The sequence below is a fragment of the Desarmillaria tabescens genome (assembly GCF_030435595.1).
Source record: "Desarmillaria tabescens strain CCBAS 213 chromosome Unknown EV420scaffold_26, whole genome shotgun sequence".
NCBI classification, from domain to species: Eukaryota; Fungi; Basidiomycota; class Agaricomycetes; order Agaricales; family Physalacriaceae; genus Desarmillaria; species Desarmillaria tabescens.
Genome location: NW_026848325.1, coordinates 209145 through 229078, shown reverse-complemented (window position 1 = coordinate 229078; position 19934 = coordinate 209145). Strand labels below are relative to the sequence as shown.

At 47.9% G+C, this 19934-nt stretch overlaps 9 protein-coding genes across 9 annotated transcripts; 5 read left to right on the top strand and 4 right to left on the bottom strand.

Annotated features, from left to right (window-relative positions):
- Window positions 1-2: 2 nt before the first annotated feature.
- On the top strand, window positions 3-551 carry EV420DRAFT_589433 (uncharacterized protein). Its single transcript, XM_060482702.1, has one exon. It carries the CDS (start codon window positions 94-96, stop codon window positions 472-474), a length of 381 nt encoding a protein of 126 aa, XP_060328743.1. The 5' UTR covers window positions 3-93; the 3' UTR covers window positions 475-551.
- On the bottom strand, window positions 487-1017 carry EV420DRAFT_589438 (uncharacterized protein). The gene has a single exon (XM_060482703.1). The coding sequence runs from the start codon at window positions 934-936 to the stop codon at window positions 628-630; it is 309 nt and encodes a 102-aa protein (XP_060328742.1). The 5' UTR covers window positions 937-1017; the 3' UTR covers window positions 487-627.
- Window positions 1018-1496: 479 nt separating this feature from the next.
- Window positions 1497-3743, bottom strand: EV420DRAFT_589407 (S-adenosyl-L-methionine-dependent methyltransferase). Its single transcript, XM_060482701.1, has 7 exons — window positions 2685-3743; window positions 2458-2634; window positions 2388-2405; window positions 1926-2340; window positions 1830-1874; window positions 1617-1780; window positions 1497-1567 (listed from the first exon to the last, which is right to left on the bottom strand). The coding sequence occupies exons 1-6, from the start codon at window positions 3246-3248 to the stop codon at window positions 1689-1691; spliced, it is 1311 nt and encodes a 436-aa protein (XP_060328741.1). The 5' UTR covers window positions 3249-3743; the 3' UTR covers window positions 1497-1567; window positions 1617-1688.
- Window positions 3744-5003: 1260 nt separating this feature from the next.
- Window positions 5004-6647, bottom strand: EV420DRAFT_1765660 (uncharacterized protein; the record flags this gene model as incomplete). The annotated part of the gene is made up of 4 exons (XM_060480836.1): window positions 5827-6647; window positions 5707-5770; window positions 5457-5662; window positions 5004-5402 (listed from the first exon to the last, which is right to left on the bottom strand). The coding sequence occupies exons 1-4, from the start codon at window positions 6619-6621 to the stop codon at window positions 5004-5006; spliced, it is 1464 nt and encodes a 487-aa protein (XP_060328740.1). The 5' UTR covers window positions 6622-6647.
- An 18-nt stretch (window positions 6648-6665) lies between these two features.
- On the top strand, window positions 6666-8118 carry EV420DRAFT_1336606 (WD40 repeat-like protein). The gene is made up of 2 exons (XM_060468878.1): window positions 6666-7008; window positions 7062-8118. The coding sequence occupies exons 1-2, from the start codon at window positions 6748-6750 to the stop codon at window positions 8034-8036; spliced, it is 1236 nt and encodes a 411-aa protein (XP_060328739.1). The 5' UTR covers window positions 6666-6747; the 3' UTR covers window positions 8037-8118.
- Window positions 8119-9118: 1000 nt separating this feature from the next.
- EV420DRAFT_1644871 (Alpha/Beta hydrolase protein) lies at window positions 9119-10340 on the bottom strand (the record flags this gene model as incomplete). The annotated part of the gene is made up of 7 exons (XM_060477702.1): window positions 9119-9152; window positions 9212-9427; window positions 9481-9787; window positions 9835-10001; window positions 10056-10085; window positions 10138-10143; window positions 10198-10340. The coding sequence occupies 7 exons, from the start codon at window positions 10338-10340 to the stop codon at window positions 9119-9121; spliced, it is 903 nt and encodes a 300-aa protein (XP_060328738.1).
- A 2394-nt stretch (window positions 10341-12734) lies between these two features.
- EV420DRAFT_1554811 (Alpha/Beta hydrolase protein) lies at window positions 12735-14313 on the top strand. The gene is made up of 7 exons (XM_060473624.1): window positions 12735-13023; window positions 13080-13085; window positions 13133-13162; window positions 13211-13368; window positions 13424-13711; window positions 13766-13976; window positions 14033-14313. The coding sequence occupies exons 1-7, from the start codon at window positions 12866-12868 to the stop codon at window positions 14076-14078; spliced, it is 897 nt and encodes a 298-aa protein (XP_060328737.1). The 5' UTR covers window positions 12735-12865; the 3' UTR covers window positions 14079-14313.
- A 1457-nt stretch (window positions 14314-15770) lies between these two features.
- On the top strand, window positions 15771-16392 carry EV420DRAFT_589223 (uncharacterized protein). The gene has a single exon (XM_060482700.1). It carries the CDS (start codon window positions 15827-15829, stop codon window positions 16250-16252), a length of 426 nt encoding a protein of 141 aa, XP_060328736.1. The 5' UTR covers window positions 15771-15826; the 3' UTR covers window positions 16253-16392.
- Window positions 16393-17606: 1214 nt separating this feature from the next.
- Window positions 17607-19844, top strand: EV420DRAFT_1554794 (extracellular triacylglycerol lipase precursor). Its single transcript, XM_060473623.1, has 11 exons — window positions 17607-17797; window positions 17878-17966; window positions 18023-18120; window positions 18182-18260; window positions 18312-18482; window positions 18529-18615; window positions 18673-19003; window positions 19053-19262; window positions 19314-19436; window positions 19487-19671; window positions 19722-19844. The coding sequence occupies exons 1-11, from the start codon at window positions 17677-17679 to the stop codon at window positions 19827-19829; spliced, it is 1602 nt and encodes a 533-aa protein (XP_060328735.1). The 5' UTR covers window positions 17607-17676; the 3' UTR covers window positions 19830-19844.
- The last annotated feature ends 90 nt before the right edge of the window (window positions 19845-19934 follow it).

The window sequence follows — 19934 nt, the reverse complement described above, 5'->3', positions numbered from 1 at the left end:
TGCCTTCACCCATTTCTGTCCGGCAGTCATTTGGTACGTGCTTGCTTGTACTTCAGCTTTATCGTGCCAATTATATTCCATATTTTAGTCAAAATGTCCTCGTGGATATTGAACAGTGCGAGCAGAACGTGTCGCAGGACCTACACGTCCTTTCTTAGGACGCTGGCAACATCGTCGACGCCAGCACCGGAGAACGCACCGAATACCCATTTTAAAATTACTCTGCGGCGTTCCGCGATATCTCTTGGTGACAGAATCAAGGGAACGCTGGAATCGCTCGGTATTCATCGACGAATGCAGACCGTATACCACCCACACTCACCTATCGTTGCCGGGAAAATCCTGAAAGTGAAGGAATTGGTCGAGGTAGAGAATGTCCCAGATCACCTTGTACGGACAAAGCAGCAGCAAACGCTGGATAGGCGGCCAAAACGAGGATACAAGGTTGTGAGGTCGTCGCGACCATCAATATGAGGATGAAGAGGCGCATACAAGCATCATTTTGTCATTGATAGCCTTACTTACTGTCGTCTCTGACCACAGGTCAAGATTACTTATGCTTCGTCTTGTTGGATGAGGTCGTGAAGGAAAGCAAATGTATCATGTCTCCAGAATGCATACAGCGCTCTATTCATTGTTCTCTTTTTGTGACACCGTATTCTGAATATCAACGATCTGCTCTGGACGATACGTGCAAGCTATTCGAGTGTATGTTTTCTGCTGCTCCTCCAGACGGCCGATATCGATAGAGTTATTCAGTGCACGCAGACGGGTTGAGCGGTAAATGGGCTTGCCGAAAAAGTACCCTTGTCGGTATGCCAATCTGGCGTATGAATGAACCCATCCCAACGCGATAGGGCGCTGGTCTAGGATACTTGTTCCCACCCACTCAAGCAACAACAACCGCGGCCCAAGCCTCATTGTGACTTTCCTCATGTTGACTAACCACCGATTGTTGCTCTCTGTAGGGTAAGGGTCATTCTGAATAGCAAAAAGCGTCCATGGCTGTGTAGCAAATTCATGATCAAAAGAAGCAAGACGTCCCCAGCCACTTTTTTAGCGAAGTTGGCTGGCTCCATCCTAACACTGCAAAACTTTACTAGCAAACGGGTAGCACCGAACGCACAATTGATGTTATCTCAGTATTCTGACTTGAAGGATCTTCCAAGTAGCCGATCCTCCGGCCAAGGACAGCGCCTTTCGATGTCTTATCTCTCTAGGCTCTCGAGTCGGATGAACAGGTGCTTCGAAAGAACCGCAGAAAAGTCTGCTGCTTGCTAGATATTATTTAACATTTATGCAGTTGAAACGGTGTCCTGTTGATTCTGCACCAGCAGATCTAATTCGTTGGTAAATGCATTTGAGCAATATTTTTCAGTCACTGGCCGGAGAATGCTGCTTATATTACATGGTCTAGAAACATGATTAGATTTTTATTGTGACATGGGAAAAGGCTCCAATGACTAGCCTAGGGAGTGTTTACAAGATGCGGGTTGGACTTGAATATTGCTGTTCTTATCTCCTCTGCTATGGCTTTGGCTACAAGTGGAGGTGGAGCATTTGCGACCTTGTCCAGATGAGTTAAAGAGAAGATCACAACAATCAAGCAGGCTTACTTGGTTATACTGATCCTTAAGGGACCCGCTGAAATCCCATGAGTCCTATCGACACATTAACGTAAATTAACGTTAACACCAATCAGAAATATGACAGAAAGTGCCTACAGGGAACGACAAGGCTCGTGCCGTTTCTCGAACGGAAAGAAAACGCTGTGGATTGTCTGATGCTCTAGTCAGGAACATTCCGCACCTAAGGTGCTTATTACTCACTTGGGTGCCGGCATTTCCACTTTTCGGATGGCACGGTTAGTAAGGCTAGGGTCTCGTCAGCTCATAAATTAAAGAGGTAACAGGGAAAAAACTTGCCAGGCAGAGGCTCGTTCCAATCTGCGATCGTACGTGAGTCATCCCATTTTGTGAAATCGGAGATGACACAGCCAGTACAGTGTCGGGACACAGGCTGGAAACTGTCTACCGGATGGGAAACTACGCTCTGAAGGTCTGGGCCGGTAGGTTTACAGGTAGTGTTCTTCCAGTCGAGGCCGCTGATAGCATTTTGAAGAGTCCGTGTTGATGGCTGACCAGTTTCGCCGTGAGTAGGCGACGGAAGCTCCGGCATAGGCTGAGCGGGAGCTGCGGCAATGAGAACCAATCTATTCCTCACGGTGGGGACTCCGAAATCTGTTGCTTTCAGCACGCCGTAAGTGAAACCATATCCGAGCTTCAATATTTGATACTGTAGCTTCCTCAAATTGCCGATATTATTCGTAGATAGCTGGTCCTGTCACAATTGTCAGCGGCGTAGTGTCGTATACATAGATTACGAACCACGGTGCAGTTGTATACCTGACAGATACTCAATCAGATAATGCGGAAAGGAGCGACGGTAGTGACGTACAGTATAGGCAGGTTTGAACGTATTGATAACTTGTATAATCGGATGCTCATCAACTGCAGACACATCAATGGGAGGAGAAACAGATATCACTGCGGTCTGTAACGGATTCTTTGAACACGGATACCGCAAGAACGTATCGAAGGATTCGTTGTACAGGATAGCAGTAGAGCAATTACTCTGAAGGGCGTTCAGCGTACTATGAGTCAAGACCTGCATCATCTACATACCCGAAAAGCTCCCCCTGCAGCGTAGCTTGCCTCGACACCAAACTGTGGGATAAAGCCAGCATCCTTGAAACCACAAGATGCACCTCCCGCTCCACAATACGGATCTCCGAAACTTAGAGAATCTATTCGGCGCGGGGTACTTTTCTTCAGCGGTGGATTAGGAGCATGAAGGTGCTCGGGAGCTGCGACAAAGCTCTCGATAGTCCTTGGTTTACATGACGCGGTGCGTCGAAGAGACCAGTTACAAACGAAACGGTGAGTGTCGCCAGTAACATCGGATTCCAGCGTATGTGTGACCTGCACGCACTGGTGAACCTTGACGATTGCGTTCGCACTGAAGGTTTCTGAGTCGTGGATGGTTCCCATGAGCTCAGCCTGTGAGAATAGGAGTAACAGCCCATTGCCAGGCGCATCTGGATGTACAAGAGTCCAGTGGATGTATTGAGATAGATGAAGGACCGCGACATTCGAGGCTTCGTCTAGGGGATCTTGGGGGTATCGTATGGAGTGAACGTAGACAATTGATTCGTGGACAGTATTGTCGCAACTCTTCAATTGTACCATGTAATAGTTGTTGACTGCAAATTTCTGGTGATTAATGAAAGTAGATTTGACTGGGAAGTACGCGGAGTCATCTACGTCCTAAAAATGCCCGGGATTAGAGAAGCGCTCGCAGAAGAGGAAGGAAAATTGAGTTCACTATCGGGGTTGGCTTCGCGACCACCTTACCTTGGATAAAGTCTGTCATGAAATCAGCTTGGACATTGACAGGCAGTTCATCGTATCCGTAATTGACTTGATGGTCAGACTGCGTCGGTACAATCACAGGCCCGCCACCATCATTGGAATCATTGTCAAAGTTGTCAAAGCGGTCGACATACTCAAGCCCTGGACTGGAGTTTCGTGGATTTATAGGATCGTACTGCGCTGGGGTATCTTGGAATGAGGTTGACGATAATGGTGATATGGCTGTAGACAATGAACTAGAAGGAGTGACTGGAGAAGGAGGAGGCTGAAGTACACGCCGAACGTCCTTTGAAGCGAAGTTGGTGCTAGTCAAACCACATACGGATGACTTGGCATAAACTTCGACCACCAACAAGTCCTCGTCGCCCAATTCCTCGTCTAGTAGTACTTCCGTTTGCGGTTCATTTTCTTCTTCTCGAAGAATTTCGTTGGCATTCAATTTAAGAACTACCACCCATGAGTCGGCGCCTGACTCTGGCGATGTATCCCATTTGACGGTCATCCTCTGCGCTTGATATTCGACCTTCAAAGAGGTCGAGGAGGGAGGAGAGGGTGGTACGGCGAATGACAAAGGTAGGCTAAATAGAGTGCTGTCCTTATTCCAGCAGACTTGGGCGATGTACTTCTTGCCATGGGAAATACAGCCATTGAGAACAATTTTGCTAGAATCTGAGAATAGGCTGAATGCATCTGCATTTCGATGCGTCAGCGTAAATTCATGTTTTATTTCAGCAGACATACCAGAGCCGTCAGTGCGTGACTTTGCAGGAAGCGTCGGCGCATCGGTAGTCTGCATCTCGTTGTCCTTTCCTTCACCGTGTCCTGTTTTAGAGTTTACTCGAAGAGGTTTCGCATGTTTCTAAACGTCCGGGCGGATGAACACCTTGAACCCAGACAAGTTATCATCGGTTGACCACGACAGAGTCATCTCGAGCGGCTCGTCGTCCCCTGCATAGTGGTCAGGCTTGATGGCCTCAAATGTAAGGTTTCGTGGTAACGATCGCAGCGTAAGCTGGCGCGCCATTTCTATCTCCGTCTTGCGCATTGTGGATACGTCTGTCAGCTCTTGGGTCATCAGGTGGAGTATATAAAGCGCAGAACAGTCGCAAACGAAAGGCGAGGGGTCGTCTGGCCAGAAATGCTCGGCCTCTGAAACTGTCGGCTCCTGTTCAGTCCGTAATGCTTCGTTGCCACTTTGGTCACCGTTATGATCATTGCGTTCCGGTTCCGTGGCTCCCAGCGCCTCGGTTGCGAGTAAATGTCGATAACACATGGCAAATTGAGGTTTACGATGAATGAAGACGGAAGATAGCGTCAGCTCGTGTAGAAGCACCTGGTAGTTCATCCGTAACAATGATCTCAACACCCATATCAGCTGGAGCAGATTTAAAACAGAAGCAATCCTGAAAATCCATCATATCTGGGTCCAAAGCCAAAAATCCCTCTATCAGGTGTGCCGTGTATTTGAGCTGGGGAGAATTTCCGTTGTGATAAACCGACGAAGCCAAACTGTGAAACCGTTCCATGCGGGCCGCCACTGGGGTCACTATCATGCCGTGTTTCAGTAACGCCTCACAAAACTCCCTTGGAATCAAGTTTCTTCTTGAGGACCTGCTCGATGATACGAACAGATTCTCCAGCATCCTCAGCGTGGTAGAAAAAGAGATCATCACCCTTATCTTTTTGAAGCTGGCCGAAAAGAAGCTGCGCGTCAACCTCTTCAAACTGCTGCACGATATAGCGGGTCTCGAGGCAAGAATCGTGATTAATCAACAGGTCGATGTAGAGCTGTCGAGCGCGCTCCGAGCCTTGAAAAAGCGACCTCCATATGCTGAATGCAGCATCGGAGCACTGTCCATCATCTTGCAATCCAACGCGATCCCTACTAATTTCGACATCTTGCCAGATATCGATTCCGTAATATAGACCGAACTTGCGACCTGCTCGTTTTTGTACAAACACGCCTTTTGCCTAGGGAAGGAAGAATTTAATAGCTGCAGTACGCATATGGCGAAATCTACAAACGAATATGTGATGTCGTAATCGTTCATCAAGAAGGATGGAGCCCACCCGCTCACGACGTCCACGAAACTTGGTCTCAAATCCTTCTAATGTGTCAACTGCAGGTCGAAGAAACAGGAAGTCGTCAAATTGGACACTCTTCTGTGGGAATCCGATGACCTGAGTGAGAACGCCATGAACATTCGGCTTCTTCGACTCAGTTTGATGCGCTTCCAGGAGATCATCAACGTAGAGAAAGTCCCACTGCTTTTACCCGTGACATAGAATACTTCCGGTGGATGGGTCAAACCTTCTGGACGGATGATGGCATTGACACCCTAATCGTGTATGGTATTAAGGTATGGTGTAAAGTGCGACGAGAAAAGAGACTGACCATCTTCATGCCATCTCCGTGTTGCCCAATGAAATCGGACTTTCCGGCTTTTGAGGAAAACCCAAACGCCATGCAACCGAAACCCAGGGGTTCACCCTCATTGTACAACTCCAACTGGCATTTCCCATGACTCGACGCTTTGAAACTAACCCATCCTAGAGGCGGTGAACCAGTCTCCCTCCCGCGTTTTGACGATGACGGCTTATAGTGGAGTTCAAAAGTCAACTTTTGACCAATCGGCACTCGACAAAGTTGTATAGGGAAGCGCCAGATACCGGCCGGCGGAAAGATATGGCGAACTTCGATATTCTTTGCAGTACATGCCTGACAGCTAGGCTTGGCCCTGAGAGCGGCCAATGTGCCATCAAACATATTTTGGATTAGCTCTCTGAGGCCTGCTGACCGTGGCCAGAAGTTGTCCTTTCCATATCTAGGAGATATGTTCAGGCATTTTCTATTCTTCATTTCAGCAATGCCGCCCTTGCTCAGCACATAATCGGGATGCCAAGGACCGGCTTTAGGCAATGTAGGATGCTGGGTGGATTTCGATGAGACGACAGCAAGATTACTTGAAACTTTGCGTAATTTGGGTGGATTTGCGCTATCCTCTGTGTAGTCGTCACCAGAGTCAACATCTTCTTGATACGAGTCGTCAGAGTCCGATGTCTCGGATTCATCCTCTTTCTGTTCCTTCGCACGCCGTCGAGCTGCCTTGCGTTTAGAGCGTACAGCTGAGCCATTTGACGAACGAGGAATTAAATGCGATGAACTGGATGTCGCAGGCTGCCGCGGCATCAATAATGAGGAAAATGAAAATGAAAGAATTTCGCTGGGTATGCCTATGTTTGGTAATCACCTCCAAACCACTTACCATCACGTCATCGGTCAGCTCGTTCTTTTGCGATATTTTGTTCACGCAACATGCCGGAATCTGCTGCTACAAGATCTAAATCATCTTCCACACTTCCGATTGTAACTATCCAGCCCACTTTCTCTGAAGTAATTGCCGACGTCCACTCTGGTGTCATTCCTTCAGAAGATATCTGGATATCTTGCTACAGAAAGGCGTCCCCCTCCGTGCATGGAAAAGTTTCTGTCGTTCTGGACGACATAGATCGCGATCTTGTCCAATTTCACACGAAAGAAGGCGACGTTAAGATCGAGCCGGCAGGGGGAGATCGTGTACGTATTATAAATCGCATATTTCTTTCTTTTTGATCAAAGGCGCATTTCAGAAATATAAAATATCATGTTCCGAGTTAGGCATTTCCCACACGAAAACTTTCCTCCCGACACATTCTTACACCACGCTTCCACATCGAATTACCGCATTCGCACTCTCCCCCAACCGCTCCCAGTTTGCATGTGGATTCCTCGACGGTTCTGCGCAACTCTTTCGGGCCTCGCCGGCCCACGAAACTCCCACGGCATTCTACCGAAGTCATAAATCGACGCTCACTTCGCTTCAGTTTTTCCCGTCTTCCCGTGTCCTCCTCAGTGCGTCTGCAGACTTTTCCCTGCAGATTCTTCCCGCTGATAGCGACGCGATCACACCATCCACAGAACCGGCCCGCACCCTTCGTGCCCACACTCGGCGCGTCACAGCAACCGCTATCATTGGTCCTGGTCGCTCCATCCTTTCTGCAGCTCTCGACGGCACCCTTCGGCTCTGGGATGTTCCATCCGGCACACAGACCTCCATGTTCCCGATTTCGAGTGGCATCAACAAAATTACGCCCTCGTATCTCGCATTAGACTCTTCGGAGCCGATATATACCGCACTGCAGGACGGATCATTCTCCTCAATTGACCTGCGCGCCTCCCCCGAATCATCTTCAATTTTCCGTTCTTCCCCATCTACTAGCCCTCTACTTTCCATTACCATTAACAATACTCAACTGGCAACGGGTTCCTCTCGGGGGGTGATATGCATTTATGACATTCGCTCTCTGACTCAAGGACCCGTGGTCCAGTTTGCAAGAAACGAAGCTTCTGTGGAGGATTTGGCTTTTCTCTCTCCGACGGATGTGGCTGTGGGCGCAGAAGATGGGCTGCCGTATGTTACTTCTCTGCAAGGAGAAGAAGTTCGTGTCGAGGCGGAAATAGTTGGTACGGACTGCGACGCAGTGAGACACGTACGGGTCACGGATACTGGGGACATCTGGACTGCAGCAGACGATGGTGTAGTTAGGAATTATACGCCCTGGTAAATGTTGTAAAGCGAAAAAATGATATGTATTACGATGTGAAATGTCAACTCAAAAAACAAAATAGAAACCTATATCATCGATCATCTACCGACTAAGACTAGTACCGTGGTGGTCATCTGCGAAAACGACTTGGCGCAGACCCCTCGAAGCTTTCGCCAGACTTTGCTCGGTAAATCCTACGAAATTAAGCCTCAAATATACAACATCCGTAGGCGCCGACTTCGCAAATGTATGAAGAGGAATGACAAGGTGCAGTGTTGCAGAAAATAATGACAAACAAGGATCATCACTGTGTAGGTAATAACTTGCTGCGCCTTGATAGCTTTTCGTAGTGCGACTGCAGTTTCCAGCGGTTCCAACGTCGAGTAGAAGAGCAAGGCTCAGAGAGCGCACTGGCAGAGGCCGGGGAAAAGGAATGAGATCAAGGAAGGGATTATAAGTAACCGTAATGGTACAATGGTGCAGCGGCTGTAACGGCCCTAAACCGGGAATGTGAGTGGTTCATGTCAGCGATTCAGTCCGCTTGTGCGCTGGTTCAAGACTGTCCCCTCCAGAAAACTTGGTTTCCATAGCTTCCCTCTCTGCAAAGAGTGGTCTGGGCTTGGAATAATTTGTCCTTGATTGGCTAGGGAAGCAATTCCGCAACCAGCAGGACTGGCTGAGTTAGTCGCAGGAGATCAGGGCAAGTCGTCAGTTCGTGCTACGGACCGTGCTTCTCACAAACCTTTTTCATCCTCAACAATCGAGATTTGACACTCATTTTATGATCTAAAATTTAAATTCTGAATTAATTTCCTGCTTCCAAGATGTTGGAACATGAAAATCAGTTATGGTTTTCTACCAAACGACACGGCAGAGAGATATTTATGGTGCGGATGGGGTTCCCCAATATTCGTTCTATTGCCAGCGATCCATCTGAATCTATATAACATAGGCGAAGTATGATCTTCTCAGCCGTATACCTGTCTCTTCATTGCCCGGTGGCATCACGACTCAACGTCTGCTTGATTTCGTTCAGTATAAACAGGTTTTATTCTTGTCCTGGTATAGGCTACCCGACTACAAAGATCTACATTGTTCGTCTATGCCAAAAATTCGAGAACCACTTCAAAGTATCTAGTAGGAACCTGTCAGCACGAGCTCGGCATCCGAATCAAAAGAAGAACGCCTCTCACCTCTCTGGTTCCTCAAACTGAGCCAAATGCGTGCTACGCTGAAATTCTACCCACTTGATTTTGGGAATCCCAAAGAACCATGGCATGCAGGCTACCGGTTGCACCTCATCAAGAGGCGTGCTTAGCAAGAGCGTCGGCGCCTTTATGTTATGCACGATATCGATTACGCTCCACCCTTTCATAGTCCCCGTCATATTGAACTCCGAGGTGCCCCACCTGCATAGACCTCATAAGTTCACACTGGTCCCAGAATCCAACAGACCACGTACATGGTAGAATACACCGTCGGATTGTTCATCACTTCTCCGAAACTCTGCATGAGTTCCTGTGGCCATGGGTCCATGGCGCAGATGTGCTTCTTGTTGAACGTCATCATCGCCTCTTGGTACTCGGGTGAGTCAGTTGTCCCCTCTTCTTCGTGCTTTCGCAGCGTCTTGGCGAGGTCACCTGGGAACTGATCCAAAAGGGCGTTGGTGCATTGCTCAAATAAGTCCGCCGAGGCTGGAGCGTTGGCAATAATGAGTCGCCTTAATCCGGTTGGCATGCGCGCAGCCGCGTACTGACCCGCTAACATTCCTGAACAGAGATAAATAACTTGAAGATGATGATGCCGACTATCGTACCTCCCCATGAATGGCCGAGCAAGTCGAACTTGTCCGAGATGCCCAAATGCGCAAGGAGGTTGTCCAATTCGTCCATGAATAACTCGGGCTTCCAGAATTCTTTGGGGACGTCTTTGACATGGCTTGAGGCGCCGTTACCGATCTGGTCATATAATACCACAGGTATGCTACCAGATAATAAAATAAGCGCTAAGCCATCAGGCGGCTAGGGAAACCCTCACCCAGCTTTCTCGTAGATAGTCTTATGAGGCCTTCCATGACGTTCAAATTTCGTTGTTCGATGTACAGCAAAAGAATACTCACAGCATGCTAGATTCAAAAGTCAGTTCCCCAGCTGCGCCACATAGAAGAGATGATACGGACTAATGATGGGACATCCCTGGACCACCGTGAAGGGCGACGAGAGGCGTCTTGCTCGAGATCTTGAGGTCGCCGACGACCATGTACCATGTCTGGTAGGTCGTTCCATTGACTATAAATTCAACGGTGCCAGTGGTGGTGGACATAATCGTTTCGGTTGAGGGTCACCGCGGGGCCTTTGATTATTTATCAAGGGTGAGATACTGAGGTAATAGCCGTGCTGAATGCAGCGTCTAACGAGAACAGATTACGAAACTTGAATCTGGACGTCCGGGTTGGATGTAACTCGGGCACCACCAAATAAATACCCTTGCGTGTCATGTGCTGTTCATCAGTGCGGATATAAAAGCCGGCTTTACATCAGTTGGAGTGGGCATGACACACAGCTATTCAAGCCAGTGAATAAGGGTCGCTCTAACAGAAGCGCATCGGTGTTCTCGCATCTGGGAGTGTATTGGAAAGGGCGCCGAAGCCTAATCTAGTCTCTCATAGACAGACGACGATACAAATCTGTTTAGTGAGAGATGCTCAGACGTGATATACAGAAAAGATAAGGACAACTTACCGCGTAAAATTATGGAACATGGCAGATACCTCATGGATCAGTAAGAGCTTGTTGAGAGGTATGAAAAAAGTCAGTGCGATCGGCGTTTGATCGTCGTTCAAGTGGCGGCCGGCACCCGGTCCGGTGCTCCTGGCACGTCGTACGAAAAGATTCGATTCGGCTCGATTCTATTGCTTATCGCTTCAGGCAACTCCCTCTGAGTTGGTTCCTTCTCTTAGAGTCAGGGAACCTTACCACTGTGTGCTGGGATGCCGGTATATTAACTGGTTCGAATCACTCTCAGGCTTAACGTTCAATGATGGCCAAGACAATTGGCAGTCTATATATGCAGTATCTACTAGCTATCCTTCTTGTCCATCCAACATCTTCGTCGCTATTTGTCAGCTCGCAACTTTTCCAACAACGAATAATACCCAATAAAAATAAAATCGTCTCGTTTATCATCATTGAACTTGACCTGTTGGCTTAGACGGCTTCAATTTATTTCCTGTCTCGTGTATACAGGAAACCTCCCACTCGTCTCTCTCACCTTCCAAGAAACCACCTATTTTTCTTGGGAATCTATCGGTGGGACTTACTCACACGCCGAATTTCGATTCTCTCTTCCACTCACCCTTTTCTTTCAAGTCTCGGTAGCAGCCATCGAATGACCATGTTCTTCATGGTTCTACAACACTCACTGTATCGTCTAAATTCGAGCAACTTTGATGGACCGCAATGACGAATTGCTTGCTTCGCGGGGCTATTCTGATTTTCTGATTTAACTTTTGAATCATCCCGCATTCACTGATATCCCTCCCTGGACCCCCGGCACGCTTAAGTTCGTGGTTCCTGAAATGATGCCCGGATATGCTTTCCCTCAGCCTTCTTCGTGGGTTGCCCGATCTGTAGCTATATAAAAGAAAGGGAAGTAGGTCGCCTGACCCATGAACAATGGGCACTAGAAATTCAGCGTGGTCACCTGCGTGGTACCACGCGTGCGTGGCGCGTGGCCACGCACGCCACGCAAGTCATTAGTTGAACTTGCCTTGACAGTACATATATACTGTGTGATGATAAGAATGCTTCGCTAAACATATCCTTTTATCTATTTCTCATTCATTGGTAAATTGTCTGCAACAAATAGACCTTTGTTCGAAAATATTTCAAAGCTTAATTTCCGCCAATTAGAGTTTTTAAACCTTCAAATCTCGATTTCTAGGTACTATTGTATCTTCCATGAGTGTATTTAGGATTATAAGAAAGTTAAATATCAAAAATTAGGTACCCTCTCATTTTGCCAGCTTGAAGTTATTAATCCAAAGATGTCGCGACACTATGAACATCAATGCAACGTTGCCTTCGTATCAATCGTTCCTTGATTGCTCCAATACCACCAAACTGATCATTTAATTTCCACAAGAACAACCTTTCCTTAAGTACGGATATACCTTGGACCACGCAACCAACCACGCTTGCGTACCACGCAGCCACGCAACCACGCAGCCACGTAGCCACACCACGCAGGCTGACCACGCACAGCCACGCTGACTAACCACGCAACCACGCAGGCTTCGCATAGAGACCACGCCAGCCCATATAAGGTTACCCTCAGAAAGTGCATCCTTCGTATAATTGCCTCTTAATTGGCTTGTTCTTCGGTGTCATTCACATCAAATATAGAAATCCGTATTCCTTCTCATGTTGTCCTCTTCACTGTGAACCCCACATTGTGTACCTTATTGCTTATAGCTTAGCAGACCACCTCTAAGGCCTTTTTATACTGTTAGGATACTCGTAAAATTATTTACTTCAGCTACAATACTTTTGATGTTCTTAAACTTCGCAATCCAGTTCGAAATTTTCATGATATTGACCATATTTTGAAGTATTTCGATATCCCACCAAAGCTGTCATATTTAAATCTTACAGGTATTGACAATCCAGCTGATTCTACGCAAGGATTGACAGAAAAGAACGGAACGCGTCGACTCTCGAGTCGCGTTTGATGGACTTGATCAACTTTTGATGGGAGTCCGGCAATTTGTCAACCACGCTGACGACCACGCAACCACGCACCACGCAGCCACGCAGGCTACCACGCAGAATTCTTCTTGCCCATGAACAATGGCTGAATCCGCTCTACCAACTACAACCGGAACCATCGATTTCGTCGTTGGAGACCGCACATTTCAGACATGGTACAAGATCCTGGGAGATTTGAAGACTAGCAAGAAAAGGCCGATAGTTATGTTACATGGCGGTCCAGGATTTAATCATGTGTAGTGAGTATCTGCTCGTCCTGTACTACATCTGTGGCGTCTGAGTTATCATTGAACAGTATGACGTGGGTTACCTTTTGCTCACTGACTATTGATAATTGATATCCCGCAGCCCACACGAAAGACTCTTTACGGATGCTGGGTACGTATCCCCAATTTCTGGATTCATATCGACCTGAATTTTAACCAGCATACCGGTCGTGTTCTACGACCAAATCGGCCTTTGTCAGTACCCTGATTCTCCCGCCGAATTCTGGACGGTCGACCTCTTCAACGACGAACTCGACAACCTGCTCAAGCATCTCGGAATCAGAGATGACTTTGATCTTCTCGGGCACTCGTGGGGAGGTACGCGTTGAAGAGTTTCTTTGATTTGAAACGTAAATAGTGACAAGTCCTACAGGCATCTTTGGTAGCGACTACGCTTCGAATCGTATGCACCCAGGACTCAAGCGTCTGATTCTTGCCAACACGTTCTGTTCTTCCAAGCTCTACCTTCAGGGCGGAGAGTATTGGAGAGACCATCTTCCCGATGGGCTCGGAGAGGTGATTAAAAAGCATGAAGCGGAAGGAACTCAGGACTCGCAGGAATACAAAGACACGATAACCGTTTATCGGAACATGCACCTCTGCACCTTGACCCCTTTGCCTGAGAAACTCCTCCAGTCGATAGGGAATGCGAAAGGCAACAGTAAGTGGTTCCCGCAGGCGATTTTACGCAGGCAGCTGACTATGCAGGAACTAGGGCATCCCGAGTTTACTATGAGCAAGCGCCTGAAGGACTGGAGTGTCATTGACGTCTTGCATAACGTTACTTGTCCGACTCTTCTTATTAGCGCGCCGCAGGATGATATGTGGGAGCCAGCCGTCCGGCCGTTCTTCCTGAACATTCCAAAATGTAAATGGGTTGAGTTGCAGAATAGTACACACGTACCGATGTATGAGGAACCAGATAAGTAAGCCTTCAAGTTCCCGTCTCCGCACTATCCTGCGCAGCTCATTGTGACATCAGCTATTTCAAGATACTCATCGATTTCTTGTCTAATGTTGACGCCTGAGATGTTTCGCTCAGAATGTCGCCATCCCATTACATACGAGAAATTTCCATAGATGTTATTTAATCGCTGACTAGTGTGCGTACCTACTACTAGCAATACATGATCCAAAAACACTATGTACCAATTCTATATTACCTAGTACATATAAGGAGATAAGCCAGGTACCAGCAGAATGAAGAGAAAAAGAAAAGAAAAGGGAAAATAAAATAAAAAACTTAATCAATTTTAGACCGGGGAGCGGGCCGTTTTCCCGACCCCTTCTCCTCATGATGATGATGATGATGATGCTCTGAATTGGTAACCCGCAACACGCCACGTAATGGGCGAAGACGCGGGGGTATAGTCCTACAGCTACGTACGTCTATACCGCTACTCGTTGTAATGCTAATCTACTGTTCAACTCTATGGGATGTGTAACTATCGGGTAAAATTCTATGTGGCTGTTTTCGGTCTCGTTGGGTGTTTCTCTGTGAGAGTGTTTTCTACCTACAGAAAGGAGAAAAGAATAAATAACGGGAGGGGGGGTCAGACCTGTCTCAGGCCTAGGTGGTGTGTGTCGCTTCTATCCATCTTCATCTTCTTGTTCACGCGGTTCTGGTTCTTCTTCCCACAGCGGCATTCCCACTTCTCGCCTCGGATTCCCGGTCTTTGTGAAGGCTCCCGACTCTGCTAGGAACCTCGTTACTGCTTCGATGCCCTCCGTTGTGCCCAAGAGGTCACACATGATCAGGTTTTGTGATCCTTCACGTAGGATGTGTCGATGGTCGCCACATCTCGGGCATGTTCGTATGATATGTTCTCGTGTTTGTAAGCGTTCACCACACAGTCAGTTGCTTCTGGAATGTTGAAGAGTTCGTAGTACTCGCCTGTATGCGCATGTCCAGTTCTGCACTGCATCAGTCTCCCAAACACCTCACGCGGTGTCTCCTTGAACCTCTGTGTTGGTCTGAGTTTTGGTTTCAGCCGGTTTGCAAGTCCAAAGCGCCCAGTTGGATTTGTTTTTTCCCACTCCTGCACCCATTTCCCTTGTACTCGTTCCCTCATTCGTCTACGTGCATTTGCATATGTTCGCTGTCCCAGATGGTGCATTGTGCATGCTTCCTTCGCCAACGCATCTGCTTTTTCGTTTCCGGGTATGTCCTGATGGCCCGGCGCCCATGCTATCTCCATCGATGTTTCTTCATCCTCCTCTAAGAACTTCGTGGCTATATTGAAGAATATCGTTGCATGTTTTTGACCTGGTCTACGTTTGGGGCGTATGATGGATCCCCTTCTCCTCACCTTGCGCGCACCTAGCCAAATTCTTAAGTACATTTGGCGGTGGTCTCGTTTCGGCCGAGATTTCCTATGTAATCGACTCGCACTTCGTTAATGGTTCCTGAGGCCTTTGCCTTCAACTTTACTTCTACCCGTCTTTTCAGCAGCTCTTCAAGGCTATCTTGGTTGGACCGTCGACCTCACCAGATCCAGAGCGGAACTCATCCATTAACACGCGATGAGCTTTATTAAAAAGGAGCAATGAAGAGTCGGCTGATACCGGATAAGCAGGATATACAGCTACCGGAGGGGAAGGAGGAGCAGGAGGAGCAGGATGAAGTCCCCACATCAGCCCTACTGAACTCTGTTCACTGCAGCCGGCACAAATATTTTGGGACTATAAGGAGGAAAGGTGCGAAAAACTCATCATGTTGTTGCGTTGTATGTCATGAAGTGAAACAGGGAGCGATACGTACAACTATGAAGAAACGATGCCGAATGCGAGAGTTTGGAGAACTTATGAAGATGACAGCACAATTTACGACACCAACATGGTCGAAGAATGTCGGGATAATATTGACGTACTGCTCATCTTTGTGAGTCTCAGGCTGAAGTTGTCTTTGCTTGCCTTCGTCAATGAGAATCTCTCGGCGGCCATCACGACGTTTGTTGTACAGATATGCCAAGACTTACGCCGCCATGTCAGCGTCTTTGCTTTTCAAACTGGTCCTCGTTCGGGGTGCCATCGCCAACGGTTCTTTGGTCAACGTCATTCTCCCTTCCCCACTGAGTCCCAGCATCGCCTTCGTCTCCGCCATCACAGATGTCTGAGTGAACAGTCTCTGGTTTACCGGCCTGTCTCTAAGCCTGATAACTGCATTCGTCGCCGTTCTCGCGAAGCAATGGTTTCATCATGACACTGCGCGTCCATAGTTTCTTCAGTTCCGATACGCCGGTCTCCAAAACTGGTATATCCGGGTCATCATAGGACTCTTCCCTGTCCTCATTCATCTAGCTCTCGCGAGCTTAGTGGTCCTCCTACACTCTCTCCGAGAAGCTCTATCTCGGATCTTTATGCAGGAACTGTCCTCGTCGATGCGGCATATAGTGGCGACTTCTCCCCAATTGATGGCCAAGACCTTATGTGCAACAGGCGAAGGTCAATAACAAGTGCATGATGCGCGCGGAAGTACAGAATGCTGGTCTCACCCTGGTTTGGGGTAAAATTGAATGCTATCGACCAGGCGGAACCTTCCCAGGTCGTAGCGAAGATTTGTGAAGCCTCGGTCGAAGTACTGTTACCACCTAAGGTCCGTTCCTGTCCCTATTCTCATTGCTATCTGGACGCATTAATAACATGCTAGAACCCAGGAAATACCAAGACAGGCTGTTTATACAGACTTCAGGTCCCAGAAGCGGGAATTTTGTTCAAGGAAATCGGTTTGTTTCACACAGTACGGACGTGTACGTCGACAGTACAACATAATACGATTTACGAGTCAAGATACAGACGCAGCATAAATTCGATCTCTTTTGTTTTTTATTATTATCAATAATCAACTTGAAGGTTGTAGCGGAACTATCTCAAGGTTATTCATATTAAAGGTGGTGGTGCACCGAACAGAGACTCGCGAAGGTGTTTACACAGACTTGGCTTCGGTGCGGTATTAAGGGCATCCTCCACCAACCTTTGCTCCAGCTATAACATGATACATGTCAATAGGGACGTGAAGGACTATAGAGATACATATTGACTGAGCGGCTAGGAGGATGGGGGAGAAACGGCAACATCAACTAAGGCCCATGTTCCCTTGGGGGTAAATTCTCGTAGAAAACCTGAGAGCTTGCATAGGGGCACAGCGAGACGTCTTACCTGCAGGGATGAAAGAGCAGGCAAGAGCTTATTAGGACTTTTTTTTTCAGTGAGGGAAGTGGTGCGGCCCGAAGAGCCGGACCCGGAACAACCATTGGCGACGCGCCTATCGTTTGTTGTCCAGACTCTACCACCCTCTTGTAAGTACTCCCCGTCCATTGCGGAGAGTTGTAAGCCACCTCCCTCTTCGTACCGATCTCTAAGCGTCGAATAAATTATTCTCTCGTTTCAGCGTTGGGCGTTCTAAGCCTGAGCGTCATTCGGTTTTGTCAAGGCATGCGGCACGCGACGACTTGGCATAATAGTCCCTGGGTTATTCAATGGCGAATGTCTTTCACTAACGTTATATTATCCGACGTTGCGCTGCGACGTCAGCCACTGCTGCAAATCCCGGGTAGGGTTAACCGCCCTCAGGCATCCGATTTGGTACTTAACCTGGCGGTGATGGACTTCACTTAGACTATCTTCATGTTGGCCCTTTTCTTTCTCTGCTACGCCTCCTTGGCACACTCTCTGCCTGAGGTTCAACTGGGTACAACGAAGCTTGTAGGGAGTGACCTATCGCTCTCGCAGCTAGAGTTCTTTGGCGGTTTGTGATCATCGGCTGTCGAAATACTGTTGTTGATTGGAAGCATCAAGGCATTCCATAGACTGAACCACCTCTTGGAGCGTTGCGTTTGCAGCCTCCCGTGCTGAAAACTGATCTCGGAGTTGAAACCTTCAATGCCAGTGAGTTCGGTCTGGCTTGCCTCCAGGCCGTGGGTGTTTCCCTTTTATTTGTGGTGCTCTACAAAGGCTGAGCCTTTCAATATAGGGCTTGCCTATCGACGCAATCTCGGAAGACTGCTTGACCATCAATATTTTGCGACCATTTGGGATATCCCATAACGCTTCGCTACCAGTGTTACTTTGGTCTGACATCCCTGTTACAAAGGTGAATAACGCGCTAATATTTGTTAAAAACTTCCTGCAGGGTCTACGGTGGTGGTTATTATGAAGGGTCGGCCTCTCTCCATGACGGTAGTGCAATTGTGACCCAAAGTGTCCTAAGAGTAGGTGTTATTATCTGCATCTGCAGCACTAATGCTGAGTGCCTAATCCAGGGCACACCCGTTATTTACGTCAATTTCAACTATCGTCTGGGGCCTCTCGGATTTCCTCAGGGAAAGGAAGCCGCGGACAGGGAAAACCTAAATCTTGGGATCAAAGATCAGCTCGCAGCGCTGGAGTGGGTCCAACACAATATTGGTGCATTCGGTGGCAACAAGAACAAGGTTTGATGCTCTTATTAGTGTTTATAGACGACTGAAGAGCGAGTAGGTGACTGTTTTCGGAGGGAGTGTAGGGGCTAGTATGATATCTATTCTCTTCTTACATCCGTCCATTTCGGACCTGGCATGGGCGGGAGTAAGTTGAAATATTCCCACCTTCATCTGTGCTTACTATACTCAAGCCGAATCCCAGATCTTCCAGTCCGGAACTGCAAGCGCCACCCTCCCATTCAATGCTACTGCTCGAGAAGATAGAGAAGATGCATGGAATAATTTCGTCGCCGCCATACCGGAGTGCAGTTCCTATGTCGGAACATTGTCAACGTTTCCCTGCGTGCAAAATGCGAGCTCTTCTGAAGTCTACCAAGGGTTTTTACAGGCGTACTCTAAGGCAACGGAGCTGTTTCCTTTTTGTCCTACTCTCGATGGACCTTCAGGTCTCTTTCCTGACTTGCCTTCGCACCTGCTCTCCACGGGACAGTTCGCGCGTTTACCGTTCATCGCTGGTACAAATTTAGATGAAGGTAAAGAAGCCCCTCGAATGTGTTGTCCGCGTACTGATCCAACTCATAGGACCCCTTTTCAGCGCCCCGACACAGGACTATACCGAAGAAGTGATTCGCTCAATAGTGAATTCAAACTACTCGCCCCCTGCTATCCCGACAGATGTCATGAATGAACTGATGGATCTATATCCGGACGATCCAGCCGAGGGGTCCCCGTATAATACAGGAAACGAGACCTTTGGCTTGTCTCCTGGCTTTAAGAGGATATCTGCAATCTGTATGAGCGAGCCTTCCTTCTTCCGTCCTATATTTCTAACCCAGAATCCAGTTGGCGACCTGGCATTCAACTCCCAAAGACGCCTCTGGAGCCAAACAACCGCGGATGTGGGCGTGAAGTCATATGCGTATAGATTCACACAACGGCTTTCCTCTACGCCGGCTTACCTCGGGGGTAAGGTTTTACTTGAACGTTACAAAGCCAAGTGCTCACTCCACATGAAGTGCCTCACGCGGGAGAGATTCCATTCATCTTCGGCGAGGTAGCAGCTATGAATGAAACAACGCCAGTAGTTGCCCTGAGTACTGTAATGATTGATTATTGGTTGTCATTCGCAACGAGCCTGGATCCCAACGACGGCTTCGGCTCGCAGCGCCCAACATGGCCTCAGTATACGGCTAGCGATCAGGTAATGCATTCCATTGTCTTCGCAGGACTGAAGTCTCTAACTTCAAGTAGGCGCTGCTACAAATCAGTGCAGACAACTTGACCGTGGTACCCGATGATTTTAACAAGGAGAAGATAGACTTCATCATTAGCCAGACAGTTGTTTTCCGACATCGTTAGGAGGCCAATAGATATATCAGTGGTTCCTTTTGAGCATCTTTCAATACCTAAGCTATCTTGCTATTACTTGAGAATGAACTTTCGATCTGGCTCACGAGAAATCAA